Source organism: Hemicordylus capensis, chromosome 1, assembly GCF_027244095.1.
Source record: "Hemicordylus capensis ecotype Gifberg chromosome 1, rHemCap1.1.pri, whole genome shotgun sequence".
Taxonomy (NCBI): Eukaryota; Metazoa; Chordata; class Lepidosauria; order Squamata; family Cordylidae; genus Hemicordylus; species Hemicordylus capensis.
The window spans coordinates 173,737,062-173,756,094 of NC_069657.1; the positions used below are offsets into that span (position 1 = coordinate 173,737,062).

Genomic DNA, 19,033 nt, shown 5'->3' on the forward strand with positions numbered 1-19,033 from the left:
GATGGAACCAGAGGGGGTTTGGTTCGATCCCGAACCCTCGGACCTCTGGACTGAACCCCCAAATCGGTCCACATATCCCTAGTTTCCACAGAAGATGAAGTCTGCCAATAGTCTGCCGAGAAACAAACAAGGATGAAGATTCCATGGTAACAGTGAGAGACAAGCGTTTAGAGCAGCAGTCAAGGCTCATGTTCTTAAAGCTACCAAACACTTCATAACCTGCCTGTTGAAAGTTAACACTGGGGAGGAGTTTTAATAGGGAAATTAGCTAAGATATTAATTAGAGGTATGAGCCTAATCTGCATTACAGCTACTGCCTTTAATCATCACAACCATAGCTGATATAATTAGAAACAATAATACAATTTACTGTAAACAATGTACAGATGGACCTCAATATTCGCAGGGATTTCGTTTCTGGCTGCAGCCGTGGATATGGAAACCACAAATATTGAGGCCCTGCTAACAGGTCAAAGAGGCACCCTTTCAACATGATGGTTCTCTTTATTTAGCAGGGGGAGAGTAATTCATTCCTCCCCAGCACAGTACCTCCAGTGACTGTTGCTGGTGTCTATCATATGTTTCTTTTTAGATTATGAGCCCTTTGGGGACAGGGATCAATCTTATTTATTTATTTGTTATTTCTCTATGTAAATCACTTTGGAAACCTTTGCTGGAAAGTGGTACATAAATATTTTTTGTTGTTGTTGGGGCTATGGGATCACAGGGGTTAGGTTTCCGGCTGGCCGCAAATCAGCTGATTTTCAGGGGAAAATGTTTGTGGGGGAGCTCCTAGACCTGCTTTGCTGCTTCCCCCAAGTCGTGTTGTGTCCCGGAATGCCCCCAAATCAATCAACAACCAGCCAAAAGTTGCCCATTCCTTTCTCTTTTTTAAACTTAGACAGAGCTATTTTGTGGCTCCAGTGAAGGAAATGGTGGCTGGAAATGACCTCTGCACTCATTTTGGGGCCCCCCAACCCATGGATATGTGAAGTCAATGTGTTTTCTCCCTCTGTATGCCGAGGTTGGGTGTCTTTTGCCCGACCACAGATACCGAATCCGCAGATAACAAGGTTCTCCTGTATGCCTTGATTAAGAACCTAAAGCTTTAATTAAAAATAAATAATAACATATTTTGTTTTAAATCCTATCTGGTTTCCTTGTTGGTTCTTAACAGGATTTGTAAGCTATCATTATTGCATATGAATTGGAGACTAGAAGTGTGAGCACTGTAAGGTATTCCCCTCAGGGGATGGAGCCGCTCTGGGAAGAGCAGAAGGTTTCAAGCTCCCTCCCTGGCATCTCCAAGATAGGGATTGAGAGAGATTCCTGCCTGCAACCTTGGAGAAGCCACTGCTAGTTTTTATCAGCTTCAGCTGATACATCAGATACTCCCATTTCTGGAGGTAAATGACCTTAATACAGTAGTACATATGCTGGTGATCTCCAGGCTTGATTATTAAAATGCACTCTATGTGGGGCTGCCTTTGTACATAGTTTGGAAACTACCACTGGTACAGAATGTGGCAGCCAGGTTGGTCTCTGGGACAATCCAAATGGCTCATATAACACCAGTTCTGAAAGAATTGTACTGACTGCCAATAAGTTACCAAGAGAAATGCACAAGTGCTGATCATTACCTATAAAGCCCTGAATGGCTTAGGTCCAAGGTACTTACAATATTATCTTATTTTTCATGAACCCTGCTGCCTATTAAGATCATCTGGGGAGGTCCAGTTATGGTTTCCAGCGGCTCATCTGGTTGTGACTCAGGGCCAGAACTTCTCTGTGGCTGCTCCAGGGCTTTGGAATGCAAAATAAGAGCTTCTCCATCTCTGGTTGCTTTTAAAAATACTCTTAAGTCTCTTATGCCTGTTTTCTCAGATGTTTAGTTAAAATTAATTTCAAACTGTTAAATTGTTTTTCTCCTGTGAAAGTTTCTTCTTATTTTTACATTGTAATTGGATTGTGTACACTGCCTAGAGATGTATATATCAGGCGGGATATAAATATGAATTATAAATAAATAAATAAATAATAAAAATTGAAACACCAGGGACATGTTTGGAGGTAAGTGTGGGGTCCTTGAGAGGGCATGCTCCACACATGGGGATAGTGATAGAATCCTTGTCCTGTCCAGTTGCAGGGATATCCTGCACACATGGTGGTAGAAGGAGCTCTATAAACAGATCCTTCACAGAAAGTTATTCAAAAAGAAAACTAAAAAGCAAGGATCCTTTGCTTAAAGATCAGAGGAGTAATCATGTTTACTAAGGAAATGACTATATCTATCTATAGATAGATAGATATAGATATATAGATAAACAAGGTGCAGTAAAGTTTATCCAAGCCAACTAAAAAGAGCTTTTAAACAAACAAATATTTGCAGACCTAACACACAGGGAAATTTTTTATTAAGGAGCACAGAATGATTTCTGTATCATCTTGTCCTCCACTATTTCATAAGGTAAAGTAAAGGGTGCCGTCAAGTCAATTTCAACTCTTGTCACCCACAGAGCCCTGTGGTTTTCTTTGGTAGAATACAGAAGGGGTTTACCATTGCCTCCTCCCGCGCAGTGTGAGAGGATGCCTTTCAGCATCTTCCTATATAGCTGCTGCCTGCTATAGTACCAGTGGGGATTCGAACCGGCAACCTTCTGCTTGTTAGTCAAGCATTTCCCCGCTGCGCCACTTAAGGTGACTCACTATTTCATACCTATCCTTTTTTACCTCTAAATTCAGGTTTTCTTAACCTTGGGCCCCCAGATGTTGGACTACATAATCCCCTACATAATAGATGTTGGACCCATAATCCCCAGCCACAATGGACATGACTGGGGATGATGGGAGTTGTAGTCCATCAACTTCTGGGTGCCCAAGGCTAAGAAACCCTGTTTAATTCTCAGAGCTTTCACAGATAGCAGGCTTTACCACGGGTTTTCTGTGAGGCTTTATTGTGAATTCAAAGTTGCTCCATTACAGCAATTTATGCAACAAAGTAATCAATGCAAAAAGTAGATTTTTTAAAAACCTGGATAAAAAGCGGGCTACCAAGTTGAAGACAGATCATCCTGGAGAGAATCTATTTATGCGGTCACTAAGAGTCGACTTGATGGCACTTATCAGTCAATCAATCAATCACACTCCAACACCTGATGAAAAACTCGATTTTATGTGACGTGCTCCCTGATAGCTCACAGGGACTTCAGGGTAAAATTGGTAGATATGTGAACAAACCACCATTCCATTCCAAAGGAGATGCGAACAAAAAAGCCAGGTGTGAAAAATTTCATGGGCACATCCAGAAAAGGTTAATTAATTTGAAGCACATTCAGTGCTGATTTCCACAGAGGACGTTGCTGACCAAATACATGATTCACGTGAACATCCATGCTTTTCTGGCACAAATGGCCCCCAAATCCATGCTAGGAATTTTAAAAACCCATGGTTTTGAATGTGCAACTCCACTTCTAGCCCATCGGCGGCGGCTGCTGCCATGGCTGCCTCAAGTGCATGCTGGCAGCAAGCATGACACCCCCTTAGCTAAGCAGGGTCTGCCCTGGTTGCATATGAATGGGAGACTAGAAGTGTGAGCACTGCAAGATATTCCCCTCAGGGGATGAAGCCGCTCTGGGAAGAGCAGAAGGTTCCAAGTTCCCTCCCTGGCATCTCCAAGATAGGGATTGAGAGAGATTCCTGCCTGCAACCTCGGAGCAGCCGCTGCCAGTCTGTGAAGACAATACTGAGCTAGATAGACCAATGGTCTGACTCAGTAGATGGCAGTTTCCTAGGTTTCCTATGTGGTGGTGGTTCCTGAGTTTCCCATGTTTGTTGTGGCAGGATCGGTTCCCTCCTCCTGTTGAGGGGCCTTCTGTGGGTGACTCCCATACACACACACTCTCTTTCCTCCTCCTCCTCCTCCTGCTACCAGTGCTGAGAGAGAACAATCGAGGTGAGGCAGGAGCCGGCACTGACACTGAGGGGGCTGGCATACATGGAGTGCGTATATAGCCTGCACTCTTGGATTAAAGTGTGCAAGCCCTTGAATTCTGCCACAGCAAACCTTCTAATTTAGAAAGGCTCCATTACAACTAACTTTTGCTGGAATGTGCCCCACATCTTTGGTGTTGTGCTCAGCAAGCTTCTGGCAAAGATGGAAGCAATGCAGAAAAAAGAGATATATTTTCTGTAACTAATATTGAAACATTGTTTGGTGTGAATGCAGAAAATATTGTTTTCAATACCTTGCTGCTTGTGGGGATCATAAATCTGCAGTCCAAACAGAGGTGATCTCTCACTTCTTAGAAGTGTCACATTTCCAGTTGTCAAATCTAGTTGGAAAATAGAGCCATTCATATAATCTGTCCAGAAAATATAATTCCTATGGTGTGACAGTCCAAATGGATGATTTAGTTCTTTTCCACTGTAGACCACCTGTAATTAATTGAAATCATATAAATAGTTGCTAAAGTTCTGTTCACCACTAGAAGTTTTAGAATTCACATGGAAACTAAGATAGAAGAGGAGAGGAAATGAACAACATTGTCCATATATAAAGAGGCATGAGTTCAGTCTCTAAATATATATTTTTAGACAATTTGATGCACTTTCCCCCATTTCAATTATCAGTGGTTTGCTATTGTGAACACCTGCAAGTCTTCAGAATATAAGGGCATTTAGTGTTTGTCAGGTTGCCACATTATTCTAATCAAAACCCACCCTATCCTTCTAATCAAAACCCAGTCTAGCATTGGATGGTAGGGTTCATTTGGCTAGTAGCTATCAGGGTTGTTGATTTTTAATGCCTCAGATAAATTATTATTCACTGCCATCTAGTCAAACATCAGAAAGCCTTGGAGAAGCATCTTCCATTTTAAAAAAAATGAAAACAGTTGAGGAACATTCTTAGCTGGGACACCATAAAAAGTCACAGAGGAGCTGTTCCACCTTCCTGAGATTTTTATTAGCATATTGGCTTCTTTGGTTGGTTTCAGTTTAACCAGAGGGTCAATTAGGGTGCAAACAGTGCTAATGCAACAAAATGTCATAGCACTAGTGGAATGGGGCAAAGGAAACCTGCAATTTTTTCTTTGCAACAAGTCCTCTATGATTTTTCTGGATTGTTATCTCATCCTAAAAGCTAGGGTGAGAATTATATTATATTCAGGGGAAATATAATATGAATTATATATTATATTCAGAGAAGACATGGTAGCAGTGCTCTTACATCATGACTCCAAAACAATCAGAACCTCTGTTTGGGTTTGCAAACTCAGCACCCAGATTAGCAAAGCTCCAGCGGTGGATTTTATTGAAATAGGAGCTGCAAGCTCCACCCCACCTCCACGCATGCCCGTCTTCCCAGCATGCACTGCATTGCGAGAAGACTGAAAAAACCTGTAACAGCAGCATCTGCTCCCTGCCAACCACCTTGGTCTTGGAACTCTGTGGTAGCCGTGTGGGTGGGCAGGCAGCATGGCATTCTGCCGAGTGAAAAGACTGTGTGAACCCACATGAACAGCGGGGAAAGGTTGGGGGGGGGACTCTTTTTTTCCTACACCAGTTAAGAGCAGAGTAGAAACCTGAGTCACCCAGGTTTGAAAAAGCTGTGTTTGAAAGATTCCCAGGCTCCACACAAGCCTGAATAGCTGGGTTTACTGCCTCCTAACCTGAAACTGATGGTTGTGAGAACATCTTATTATTATATGTAAGTATAGTATGAATAGGTTTGTTCATGCTTTCCTAGTAAAAGAAAATGTAGACTACAATTGTATGTACCTGAAAATATGTTCCACTGAACATAGGACTTACTTCTGAATATGCATAGGACTGGGCTACATGGATGGCAGAACCATTCTTCTCTTAATATTTCTGATGTGCTTTAGGTAAGAATGCTTTAATACTTTTTAGAGAGGGCGAGCTAGTACCAGGATTTTTCCTAAGAGGTTAAAACAGCACCAATAAATATTTCCTCTGATGCACAAAAATGTCTGTTAAAAATTAGCTACAACAACATGTATTCATGCTGGGGGGGAATTACATGACTGTGCTAAAGAAGTTTTTATAGTAAAAATTTGCAGTGCTAACATGTATAAAAACACAACACAACTCAGTTTAAACACAGGAGCATTGGATCACAAACTCCCTTGTGTTATACTATTCCTTCTGAAGTGAAGAAATACATTCTGAGCCACATTTTATCTTTCCTGTAGAAGAGTGCCAGCAAAATTACTTCAGTGCTCCTTACACTGGGTACCCTCACAGGGTTAACTAACAAGGCAGCCTTGGAGGGGAAGGAAGCATTTAAAAAAAATTTTTAAGTGGCAAAATAATTCAATGAAATGAAAGTGTGTGGACAACAAACACAGCAGCATATTTTCTTTCACCTTTCTGTCAGTTCCGTTCAAAAATATTCTTTCAATATGATCATAATAGGCATCACACCAGTACAATACATTGCTTCGATAGTCCAAAGTTAATCCATTTGGCCACAACATCTTTGATGTCACAAAAATCTGCCGTTTGTAGCCATCCATCCATGCCTTCTCAATTCTTCCCACGCTATCATCTATTTCATCTTCTTCCCAGTCTGTCCAATACATCCAACTACAAAATGACAAATAAGGGCATTCATTATTATTTGAACCATGTAATTTAGATTGTAGAATGCCTATTACACAAAGGCTGAAATGCCTCTGTGTCTCTAGTTTGATTTAGCTTTCTAAATGTAGTTTTGTTTCTACAAAGAGCAATAAATGAGTAGCAGAAGTAGTGCACCAAGCAGAAAAAAGCCACTTCTACAACTATGTGACTTGAAAGCTGCTCAACATAGAGAATATAATCAATTATGTGATTTAAAAGTGAATTGACTGACATGAGAAGTTGGAGCTTCATTAATGAACTGATCCAGACTTTATTTAGTCACAACAGGGTTATAAAGGCTTTTCCCCTCCTAAAACTGGCAAACTGACTTTATCACAATAGTCAGAATTGTATGATGACTATTCAGCTCATTTTAACTTACTTTTCTAAGACAAATTACCTGAGATTTTCCTCACAAGCTGAGTTCACTTCATGTAAGATTGAGAACTATGGGCAAAATGGCCTTGACACTTTGAACACTGCTCAGATCTCCTGTAAACATTATTTATTTCCATAAAATGTTACAATTGCTTGAATCCTTTCAACAAGTTCATTGCCCCTGCTAACTGGGCAAAGAGGCACCTTTTAACGTGGTGATTCTCTTTATTGAGCAGGGGGAGAGTAACCGGCCCCATCCACCCCCAGCACAGTACCTCCAGTGACTGTTGCTGGTGTCTGTCTTATGTTTGTTTTTAGACTGTGAGCCCTTTGGGGACAGGGATCCATCTTATTTATTTGTTATTTCTCTGTGTAAACTGCTCTGAGCCATTTTTGGAAGGGCGGTATAGAAATCGAATGAATGAATGAATGAATGAATGAATGAATTGTGAAGAAATTGTGGGCTATTGTTATCACCAGGTACACAAACATTTCATACCATACATTTATTGGAAAATGTATTGCTCAAAATTTAGTTTTTTGGCTGAATTTATTCTGGTAACCTCCAGATTTGACTAGTGCAATGCACTCTATGTGGGGCTGCCTTTGTACATAGTTTGGGAACTGCAATTGGTACAAAATGCGGTAGCCTGGTTGATCTCTGGGTCATCTTGAAGATACCATATCACTCCTATATTGAAATAACTACACTGGCTACCAGTATGTTTCCAGGCAAAATACAAGGTGCTGGTTATAACCTATAAAGCCCTAAACAGATTAGGCCAGGATATTTAAGAGAATGTCTTTTTTAGGGATTGGTCCAGACCAGTCCGGAGGCCATTGTAAAGGCCTTCGGATTGTCCGGACCGGTCCGGACCTGGCCAGTTCAGTTCGGGTGGAGCAAGGGGGTAGCTTTAAGGGTGGGGAGGGTTTACTTACCCCTCCCACCGCTTGTCCCCCTCCAGCGCTCGTATTTCTTGTAATAATTGGGGCGGCAGGATACCTCCCTGCCGCCCCTTGTCCCTCTGCAATGCAAAAGGCTCTGGCAAGCCTTTTGTGCATGCGCACGTCACGCGCGAGCTTCACGTCTCCCCGACGCACGCGCTTTGTGGGAGGTTACCTATCTTCCCTGCTCCTGATTTTGGGACTATAGTCCTTTAAAACCAACCTGGAGCTGGCTTGGAGAGGAAGTCTCTCCAAATGACTTCTGGGCTGGTTTTGTTCCAATATTCCTATTGGAAGTAGGATTTCCAATAGGCCAACAGAGATTTTAGTTGGAATTCCTACTATTGGGAATCCTTGCTGTCATATCTGAAATCTTTCTGATAATGCCCAGTAGTGAGCATATCAGCCCGAAATACCTATCAGACGAATATGACTGCACAGCCCTAGTAAAAAAAAGGCCTATGATTGCATTGGCAATCATTACATGGGCAAAATATAACTACACAGAAGATGAGGCCAGCACTGCATAGTTTTGGTGGTCATTGCACCTGATAAAGTGACTCTTTTCTTGACCAGGGAGACTCTAACATTGCAAATGTTAAGACTCCTGCACATAGAGTCATCAACTGAAGTGGTTTTGAGCACAGGGCTATAGCACAATAATAGGTCCTTACCCACACAGGGGCACAAGGCTTAATAGCTTCAATGCCACACACTTGAAGGGAAACCACAGAAGCATAAATAAGAGTTATTATTCAGGTATTTATGGATGATTTCAGTCTGGTTTTCTGCCTGGTTGGGATGGAAATGTTAGTGTTTGTGAATGATATTTGCCAGGAACTAGGCTGAGAAAGTGCATTCTGGCTTAATCTGCTGGACTTGTCATCAACTTTCACTACCATTGATTATGTCATCTTTCTGAATTCTATGGCCAAGATAGGACTGTTCTGTAGTGGTGCTATTCCTTCTTGGACAACAGGATTCAGAAAGAAGTGTTGAGAGGTTGCTGACCAGTGCCAGGGCCTCTGCCATTCCACAGGACTCCATTCACCACCCCCATGCTATTTAAGCTACATGACACTGCTAGAAGATATTAAGGTTATGCACATGCTCCCCGCTGGGCCAGGAGGGCTATGCACACACTCCCCACCAGATTGGAGGTGGGAGAAGCAGGGTTTCATGTACCTTCCCCACAGCTGATTACCTGTATATGTTGCACAAATCACTAGAGACTGGGACTTGTTTTCCCAGCCACCACATATCAAACAAGGCACCACATGGTGAGGGTGGTGCCTTAGGGAACACCCCTGTGAGACGAGCGCTCTAGGCACCCATCTCTGTGTCTGCTTGGGCTGCAAGCAGCCGGAGCAACACACAACCCAGACACTGGGATTAAGGGCGTGCTTGCACCCTTAACTTCTGCTAAGAGCCAGGGTAGAAGGTCAGGTTCAGCTGGGCAGGAGCGCTGGGACTGGGAGTGATCCAGGCACTCCACACAAGCAGCCTAAGCCAGGCTGAGCTGCCCTAGCCTAGCTTAGGCTGCTCAAGAGAACAGCCTTATTATCTGGAGATTTAGAGTATGTTGTTATCAGTATGCTGATGATACATAACATATTTCCATCATCATATTCTAAGAAGGCAGCTGAGATTCTGAACCAGTGTCTAGAATCATCTTTGTTCCTGGATGATCACGTGCTGTTGTGGTCCAAATGTTTTTGCTTGACTTAGACCAGCTGTGGTTGTGGCTGGAGAAGATGGACTTTGCCATGATCACACACACCTTTATTACACCAAGTCTGGATTACTGCAATGTGCTTTACATGGAGCTGACCTTGAAAAGTGTTTGGAAACTTTGGAAACTAGAGAGCTGTGAGTTTTCTGGACCATGTGGTCCCACTGTTATTCCATCTGAACTAGCTTTCACTTGTCAAGTTTTTGCTGGTCAACCACTCTAATACTGTGGTTTCCATGAATGTTATCCCTGCAATATTAGAGGGCCTCTTGGATTTCATTTCTTGAACTTTCCTAGCAGTGTAATCTACGCAAAATTATTTTGCCTGGTCAATGATGGACCTCACCTGCTGGTCTCCTATGAATGAAATATTGTCAGGGTATTCAAAGCACCTTTCTCTCTCTCATTGTTCCAGTCCAGATATCAGAAAAAGAAGGAACTCTAAAATAGAATGGTGGGAAGGGGCAGCAATTATTTTACCTCAGTAGACCACTGAACAAAAGAGGCACATTTTAAAGGCCGTGCTTCTCTTTATTTAGCAGGGGGAGAGCAACTGGCCCTATCCGTTCTTGGTGTCTATACTATGTTTCTTTTTTAGATTCTGAGCCCTTTGGGGACAGGGAGCCAGTTCATTCATTCATTCATTCAGAAATAAAGAAATAAACCACTTTGTAGGGGTGTGCAATTCGGGTTTTCGGGTGATTCGGCTCGGACCCAAACCGAACCACCCCTGTTCTGTTTTGTGCCCGAATCTGGGTCACCCGAATCACCCTTGATTCGGTTCGGATTCGGATTTAATCTGAATCCAAATCTGAATCGATTCAGGGGGTAAAAAGGGGCCCAGGGGCAAAAATTTGGGGTGGGGTGGTAGTGCCCAATGGGTAGAGTCTACCACCCCAATTTCAGGGGGATTGGGCAAAGTCCTGATTTTTGGTGAATTTTTGAAGTTTTAGTGACTTTGGGGCATTTCGGGGGCATAGCATGGGATCTGGGCAAAAGGAGTGGGGTGGGGTGGTAGTGCCTAATGGGTGCAGGCTACCACCCCAATTTCAGGGGGATTGGGCAAAGGGCTGATTTTGGGTAAATTTCTGAAATTTTCATGTCTTTGGGGCAGATTGGGGCAGAAAGTGGGGCCTGGGGCAGAATAGTGGGGTGGGGCGGTAGTGCCTAATGGGTGGAGGCTACCACCCCAATTTCAGGGGGATTGGGCAAAGGGCTGATTTTTTGAGAATTTTTGAAGTTTTAGTGACTTTGGGGCAGTTTGGGGGCAGAAAGTGGATCTGCCCCAAAAGAGTGGGGTGGGGTGGTAGTGCCTAATGGGTGGAGGCTACCACCCCAATTTCAGGGGGATTGGGAAGAGGGCTGATATTTTGGGAATATTTGAAGTTTGGGTGTCTTTGGGGCAGATTGGGGGCAGAAAGTGGATCTGCCCCAAAGGAGTGGGGTGGGCTGGTAGATAGTGCCTAATGGGTGAAGGCTACCACCCATCCCCAATTTAAGAGTGATTGGGCAGAGGGGTGAGTTTTGGTGAATTTATTTTTATGAGGTTTGTCTTCATAAGGTGAAGTGTGCTAAATTGATTATTTCCTCATATTATTCATAGTAAAGGAAAGTGTGAAAAAGTGAAAGTGGGGTCATGAGAGTTGTTTAATTGGAAAAACTCTCATTTGCTATGATGCAATGAGAATTCACACCTCAGAAAAAACTTCTGAGGTGTGAATTCTCATTGTATCATAGCAAATCAGATTTTTTTTCAGACTCTCACACTCTCTTTTTTTTTTAAATTATCTTCATTTTGAAGTGAATGAATCTAAAATCCAAACTTTTAATTTCAACATCCAATCACTAGCCAGATGTTCTGTAAAATAATCTTTAGAATGGATTAGGGTACCTTCACTGCCTCCTCCACAGCTCCTCAGGAAGACAGTGAAGTCTTAACTAAATAGAATATGTGAAAAAGTCTTTGAGAGGCATCCAATTCCTTGGCACAGCGGTGATGGAATCCTTGGCAGAGAGATGATGGAAGCTCCTTTTGTGACCAGAAAGTTGCATGATGCAAGGACCCCTTCCACTTGCAAAACGACTCCTTGCATGAGTTCAACTCTCCTTCCACTCATGGAAGAAGCTTCCATTGATGGTACACCCCTGCAGCAAAAATGTGGATGCTCCCCTCTGGATTTTTTGATATATTAATTTTAAAATAAATCAGGCTGAATTTTTACCAATCATTTGTCAATGGTTGCATATTTAAATTATTTTCAAAAGATTGGCATGATAAGTTGTAATGATCAGCCTCCGATCAGCCCCTCCTTTCCCCTAAAGAGTGAATCAGAAGTGAACCCTGCCCTGACTGACAGGCTGGTCAAGTCCAGGGATCAGCCAATCAGCCCACCAGGTGGGTGGGACCTAGGGGACCATGAGGAGGAAGAGAAGGGTATCTTTGGGCAGTTGAATCTAGGCTGGGGTTGCAGCAGAACGTGTGGCCATGGAAATGGCTTCAGAAAGGAGGGCTGCAGTTCTTGGAAGACAGGACTGCAGGGGCTGGAATTCTCAATCCCAGAGTTTGGGGTGAGTTCAAGGGAGAAGGAAGCCAGGGCTTTTTGGCTTCTGGGAGTTTAGACTAGGGAACAGTTTGTTAGTCAGTTTGTGTTAGACTTTTATTTTGTGTGCTTTGTAAATCCCTGATATTGTTCTAGGATTGTGTACCTGTAATGCAGCTAAGCTAAGAAAACGCTAGCCTGCGCCCATCCATCCAGGATGATGACTCTATCCATCCAGTAAAAGACTCCATAAGCTTTTAAAGGTAATTTTGTGTTTTCCTACATCCCAGTTCTTTGCAACTGGGTAACCACAATTTTAAGTGAGCCACCCCAAATATTATCTGGGGCATTTTCTGAACTATTCTTGCAACTACTGAGTGTTTCTTTTACCTGTAACTAAAAGCTGAGAGAGCCTCAGATGGAAACTCTCTGTAGTATTTTGAATAAAGTTTATCTTTCTTTTTTGTTCTTGGCAATTTTACCAAGTCTCTTTGAGTGGATTTTTAACTCAGGAAAGGGGGGTTTGTGAAGGGTTTTCTCTGGTGCAAAACACGTCTCAGATTGTTCAGCAACCTACTAGTTTTCTAGAAGCTTGCACATGGAAGGCATTTGTACTTTTCCAATAACAGAGGAGAGAGTTCTCCCTGGAAATTCCACCCAAGCCCAGGTGGGGGGTCAAACTCTGTTGATAATTTGGGTGGTGGTTGCAGCATGAACTACTGGAAGTAAAGGAAAGTTTTGGGAGAACAGCCTTTGTTCCGGAAAGCATGGAGGGGATGATTCAGCATTTTGTTTCTCTTCACATGGGCTTGCTCTGAGATAAAGGCTGGGTAAATCCGTTACAGAGGTGCAGGGAAGTTAGTGTCCAAGTTTGGTTCTTGGTCTCAAGCTTTAGCAACCAAGGGACACAACAAACAACAGCATATACACATGGAAGGAATTTCATTTCTTATGGGAGGCAGAATAGCCTTGCTGCAGGGATAGCTGTACTTGTGTTTGTCACTAAAAACACAATGAGCTAACCAATGATGGAGTTGGGGAGCACACAGCATTAAAAAAAGAAAAATAGCTAATCACAACCCTAAAATGGTGCTGAATGTTGGGGGAAAGGAGAAGGGAGCCTCACTTAAATTTGAGAGTTTAAAAAAAATCCAAGATTGCACACTTCAGTGTATAGCATGCAGTTATTAGCTTATAGAGAATGAAATGCTAAAATGTAACTTAAAAAGATCACCAAATGGCAAGATGTTAATTCTTGTCCCTAATGTCACAGGAACTATACAAAAGGTAACAGACATGCTTCCTCGGCCATATTCCTCACAGTGTTTAACCATGAGTACTGACATGATAGCTGAGAGGACAAAAATTGAATCTTCCTAGTGACAAAATATTCATTGCAATTCTGAGACCAAGCCATTGTTTTGTGAAAGAAATGCTATCCTTCTTCTCATACAGATCTGCTCACAACAAATGAGCAACAACTATGTAATTATAGCAGGGTGAAAATATCAACGGTCAACTTCTAGACTTACACAGCAATGATGCAGCTAACACTACTGGTGCTACAAGGGGAGGGGTGATATTCATCCTAAAAATATGCCCCTGAAGTTGTGCAGCCCCCAGAAACATATTTTTTGGGATCACAGTGGAACTTGGATGGAAGGGGAGATGTAACACCAGTGCAGTGTCACTCGACAAGTGCTTAGTTTTTCTGGGTGTCCTAAGGCAAAATTTCCATCTGTCTATAGTTTAATAGTAGAGATAAAACCAAGTTTTAGCACTCCAGACTCATGAACTGTGTAACAAATTTGTACAATATATTATTCTAATTACTATGAATTAGGGCAGTATTAGGCGTGCACAACATAAATTCTGATGTGGCTTTATGTTGAAAGATAACATAACAATAAAGAAAGAGGAACCACAGCTCATGTTTCATTATGTGCTGTCATTTGCAGGGTTGCTGGAAAGGCGCCTCCCCTCCCAACATATGTGGCACTCAGCAAACAAAAGAATGCAATTTCAGACATAGAAAGCACTCATCTGAAAGTCCCTTTAGTGAAATCTTTATGTCAGCTGTCTAGAACTGAGGTAAATAACCAGATCAATATACTCTTTACTCTTCTCAACGGCACAATGAATCAATAGCACTTGCAAACATTTATTTGACTTGTTAAAAGGCCATTACTTAAAAATAGGACTCTTTGTTTTGTGGTTACTGCCTGCTTTCCACATTGCCAATCAGGCTCGATTTAAGTGGCATCATGCTCGCATGTGAAATTAAATTCTATATAACCATTATTCCAACAATATGTATTTATATGCGAGCAGAATTAAAATGTAATTAACCTTCCTTTATTAAATAAACAAATATTTATTTAATAAAAGATTATAAAATGGGGAGGGAAGATTTCCAAATATCAGTCACAGAATGCTCAAATAAAGAAGTCACTGCTCTGGTTCACCAAGTAGTTCTTATTTTATTATAAATATACATATAAATAAATAAATGTATGTTTTATGACATCACAGAAATTCCCAGATATTCCATTCTACAGCAATCTGGGCACAATCAGAGAGCTGGACTTGAGGAAGAGAGCATGAAATGCTCCTTTTGCTAAGCAGGGTCTGCCCTGGTTTGCATTTGGATAGGTGACTACATGTGAGCACTGTCTGCTGTTAGATATTCCCCTTAGGGGATGGGATCGTAGCTCCATGATAGAGCATTTGCTTGCATGAAAAAGATCCCAGGTGCACTATGTGGCATTTCCAGGTAGAGCGGGAAAAGACTCTTGCCTGATACCTTGGAGAGCTGCTGCCAGTCAGTGTAAACAGTACTGAGCTAGAAGGACCAATGGTTGGCATAAGGCAGCTTCCTATGTTCCTAATTTGTAATATTAAGCTATGCTGGCCTTGGGCCGAAATAAACCAATACAGTATACAGTAATATTAAGCTATAAATTGAGCAGACTACAACCCATGAACTGGACATTTTCACAAACATGATTGCCATCACGAAGCTGACACTGCTCTAAATTACATTACTATTTAAGACTGTGCAAGTTGGAAGATTCAGAAGCCTATTCTGGATTCCTGCCCCTCACCATGAGGAGGCACCCAATTGCAGGGCAATTGCCCCAGGTAGTATGGTGGGAGTGGTGGGGTTCTTTAAATGCTCACCGAGCACTGGCGCAAGGAAAGCTGGGCAGCTCCGGTGATACTTCGGCGCATCCAGGGGTAGGCAGGGAGTGACACAGGGGAAGCTGGGGATGAGGGCAGCTGGGAAGAACCGCAGGGATGCCTGCGGCATGTAGTTCCACAGAGGAGGAAAGGAACCATCCTCTGGAAGAAACTACAGCCCCCAGGCATCCCTGTGCTTTGTCCCGGCCATCCATCATTCCCAGCCTCCCTGCTAGCCTCCTGGATGCTCCCAAGAATTTCTGCAGCTGCCCAGCTTTCCCCACACCAGTGCTGAGGCAGCATTTAAAGAATCCCACCACCCCCACGACCCCAACCCCCACCACTGTACTATCTGGGGCAACTACCCCTGGTTGGCTGCCTTCTTGTGGGTGGATGGGGGCATAGGAATTCCGATATGGGCTTCTGAATGTTTTGACTTGCACAATGCTATCACTATTGTATATTTCAGTAGTATTTTTCCATCAGTTTGGTCATTAGCTGTTGAAATTTTTACTAGACCGCCATGAAGAACAAATAAATTTTTACTAGAACATCATGAAGAACAAGACTATACAGTAACTAATTTGCCGACTATGAAAAACAGGTGGAATTTGAGTGATAGCATGGAGAGAGGTTAGTTATGTTGCAACTTATTTCTATTTTCCAAGGCTTTCAATAAGCTTTTTGACATATATTACTTTCAGAACTGATAGGTTTATGGTTTAACTTACAATAAAATATTGAAGGCTATTCCTATAATTGCACTGAGCCTGATGAAAGCAGTTAGGAAAAGTTGTATTATAAAGTACATTCAGTTGACACTGTGATTTATTCATTTTCAGATGAACTGCACTTTGAGTACATGTTCACCACTGACTGCTGTCTCCTGTGTCCACAGCTGACTTTTATGCCAGCTAAAGCAGAGCAAACAGCATTCTAATTAACATGAAGCTCATAACTTCTCAAAAATCTATCATTTCTTGGCTCTGTAAACTACAACACATCACTTTGAGAAAAAAGCCGTTATTTGCACACTGCCAGACCAAGTGTCCTGTATGATTTCCCAAGGGCAGTTCTCTCACACAGGGAAAACTTTCTACAGCCCATTTACTATAGTAGGTTCTTGCTTCCCCCCAAGCCCACTGCACTGCTCTTTGAACAACAACAAAATGGGCAGAAGCTTCAGTGCAATCTCAGCTATTTCTCTCTGCCCATTCAGTCCTTCGCAGCATGATTCGTATTTATATTAGTACAGAACACATTCCGGATATGCACAGCTGATGGATTTCAGAACCTGTTTCAATATATCAGGATGGTGTGCGTATAATTTGATGTATTATTTAGCTTCTTTTGTTAACGCATTCTTTTGCTTTCTTTAGGGTTAGTCAACTCAGCTGCAAACCACATTGTTACATTATCTCAATGGGTTACAGCCAGGAATGGGGTGAGACACAGAAAGAGGTGGTGGTGGGACTTGAAATGCCAATTAATCCTGCTTGAATAAGTGGACCAAATTTCAAGTCAGGTCCAGCCCCCCTTTAGCTGAGAACAACCTGAAATAAGAGTCACATCCTTCATCTGCTACTGTTCTTCCTGCCAGTCAATGCCTTTGCATCCCCATGGGAATTTTTTTTTAATCTTAGGGGAGTGGAAATAACAGAGGGCATAAGCACAGGAGAGACTCCTCAAATGTTTCTCCTTAGCTATAGGTAATGTGCAGAAAGTTATTCCCTACCAGGTGTCAATGAGCTTGAATCAATAATTACAGGGTGGTATAGCTAATTTATTGCTGCTGCTGCTGCTGCTGCTGCTGCTAATCAGCTTTCCAGTCTGTGAGCTTGACTTCATTCAGGCTTTTAAAGATGGATTCATAGAGCTTTTTTGTTTAGTGCAATCTGGACTTTTCCAGTCATTTTGTTTGAATATGCACATGGAGGTCAGGGGTGTAGCAAGGGGAGAGGAGGCCCATGTTCACATATGGGTGGCCTCCCCACTTACAGTGGTACCCCCCATGCAGATCATGTGCATGCACACACACCCTACACACACAGCTGCACCCATCCTCCTTCATCAGCAAGACTCGTGGCTAATGGATGGAGGGTGCGCATGCAACCCATCAAGAGCGTGTGAGCACCCTCCTTCCATTGGCCAAGAGCCCAGATGATGGAAGGAGAATGGGTGAAGGGCAAGTGACTGCAGGAGATAGCTAGCAACACACACCCCTTTTCTGCCTATCCCACTTCCATCGAAGGCTGGGCTCCTGGCTGATGGAAGGAAGATGGGCAGAGCCAGGTGAGCAGGGTGCATGCTGCCAGCCACCTTCTTCAGCTGCTTGCCCTCCACCCATCCTCCTTCCATCAGCCAGACTCCCAGCCTATCGAAGGAGGATGGACAGAGCCAGGCAAACAGCTGAAAGAAGCAGCTGGCAATGGCAGCAGGAGCCCTAGCCAAGGGAAGAGGGGAGCTCGAAGGCTCCTCTTGGAGGCTCCCAGATGCAGGGCACAACAGGTTCTTTGAACTCATCCACCGTATTACAGCTCTTCCCTAGTGGATGCTAGTCTTGTGAATGGGTTCCCTTCAACAACTATTGGGATCCTTTGCCAATAGTCATGTGCACGGACCGGTTCGGAGGCCATTCTAAAGGCCTCCAGACCGGTCCAGGCACGGGGTGGTTTTGGTTCGGGTGGGGGGTTCCACACAAAACAGGGGGGGCTTTACTCACCCCTTCTATTAAACTGCCGTATTTTTTCTAGTAATCCGGCGGCAGGGTGCCGCCCGCTTCAATCTACTCTCAGTGGTCCTCTTATCCATAATCGGGGCGGCAGGATCGCTCCCAGTCCCTGCCGCCCCTTCAAGCTGTCCCCCTCGGCTGGCGGCCGCCCCCTGAAGCTTCCCAGAGGTCCCCCGCCGCCCCCTTCTTTCAAAATCTGCCCCATTATAAAGAGGACGGCAGGAGAACTCCCTGCCGTCCCCTTCCCCCTTGCCGGCTAGGCTGCAAATGGCTTCTAGGAAGCCTTTCGCGCGCCTGCGCGAAAGGCTTCCTAGAAGCCATTTGCAGCCTAGCCGGCAAGGCAAGCGGACGGCAGGGAGTTCTCCCGCCGCCCGCTCGCTAAAGTAAAGTAAGCGCTTACTTTACTTTAGCGAGCGGGCGGCGGGAGAACTCCCTGCCGTCCGCTTGCCTTGCCGGCTAGGCTGCAAATGGCTTCTAGGAAGCCTTTCGCGCAGGCGCGCGAAAGGCTTCCTAGAAGCCATTTGCAGCCTAGCCGGCAAGGGGGAAGGGGACGGCAGGGAGTTCTCCTGCCGTCCTGGGGCAGATTTTGAAAGAAGGGGGCGGCGGGGGACCTCTGGGAAGCTTCAGGGGGCGGCCGCCAGCCGAGGGGGACAGCTTGAAGGGGCGGCAGGGACTGGGAGCGATCCTGCCGTCCCGATTATGGATAAGAGGACCACTGAGAGTAGATTGAAGCGGGCGGCACCCTGCCGCCGGATTACTAGAAAAAATACGACAGTTTAATGGAAGGGGTGAGTAAAGCCCCCCCTGTTTTGTGTGGAACCCCCCACCCCAGTGCCGGACTGCAGCTCTGCGGTTCCGTGCACACCCCTATTTGCCAATAACCCC

General features: G+C 43.8%; 1 protein-coding gene across 10 annotated transcripts in view; it reads right to left on the reverse strand.

Annotated features, from left to right (window-relative positions):
• LRP1B (LDL receptor related protein 1B) overlaps window positions 1-19,033 on the reverse strand; it is a 1,420,219-nt gene that overhangs the window by 474,951 nt on the left and 926,235 nt on the right. For 9 of the 10 annotated variants that reach the window (XR_008308477.1, XM_053255348.1, XM_053255339.1 and 6 more), the window contains 2 exons: window positions 6,387-6,606; window positions 4,245-4,434 (listed from right to left, as the gene is read on the reverse strand). Coding sequence is in view for 9 of the 10 variants with exons in the window: in XM_053255348.1 (XP_053111323.1) it covers window positions 4,245-4,434; window positions 6,387-6,606 (410 nt within the window). In the remaining variant the exon portion in view is untranslated. Of the gene's footprint in view, window positions 1-4,244; window positions 4,435-5,811; window positions 5,828-6,386; window positions 6,607-19,033 lie in introns of those variants that run through there. The other variant, XM_053255418.1, reaches the window with a different exon arrangement.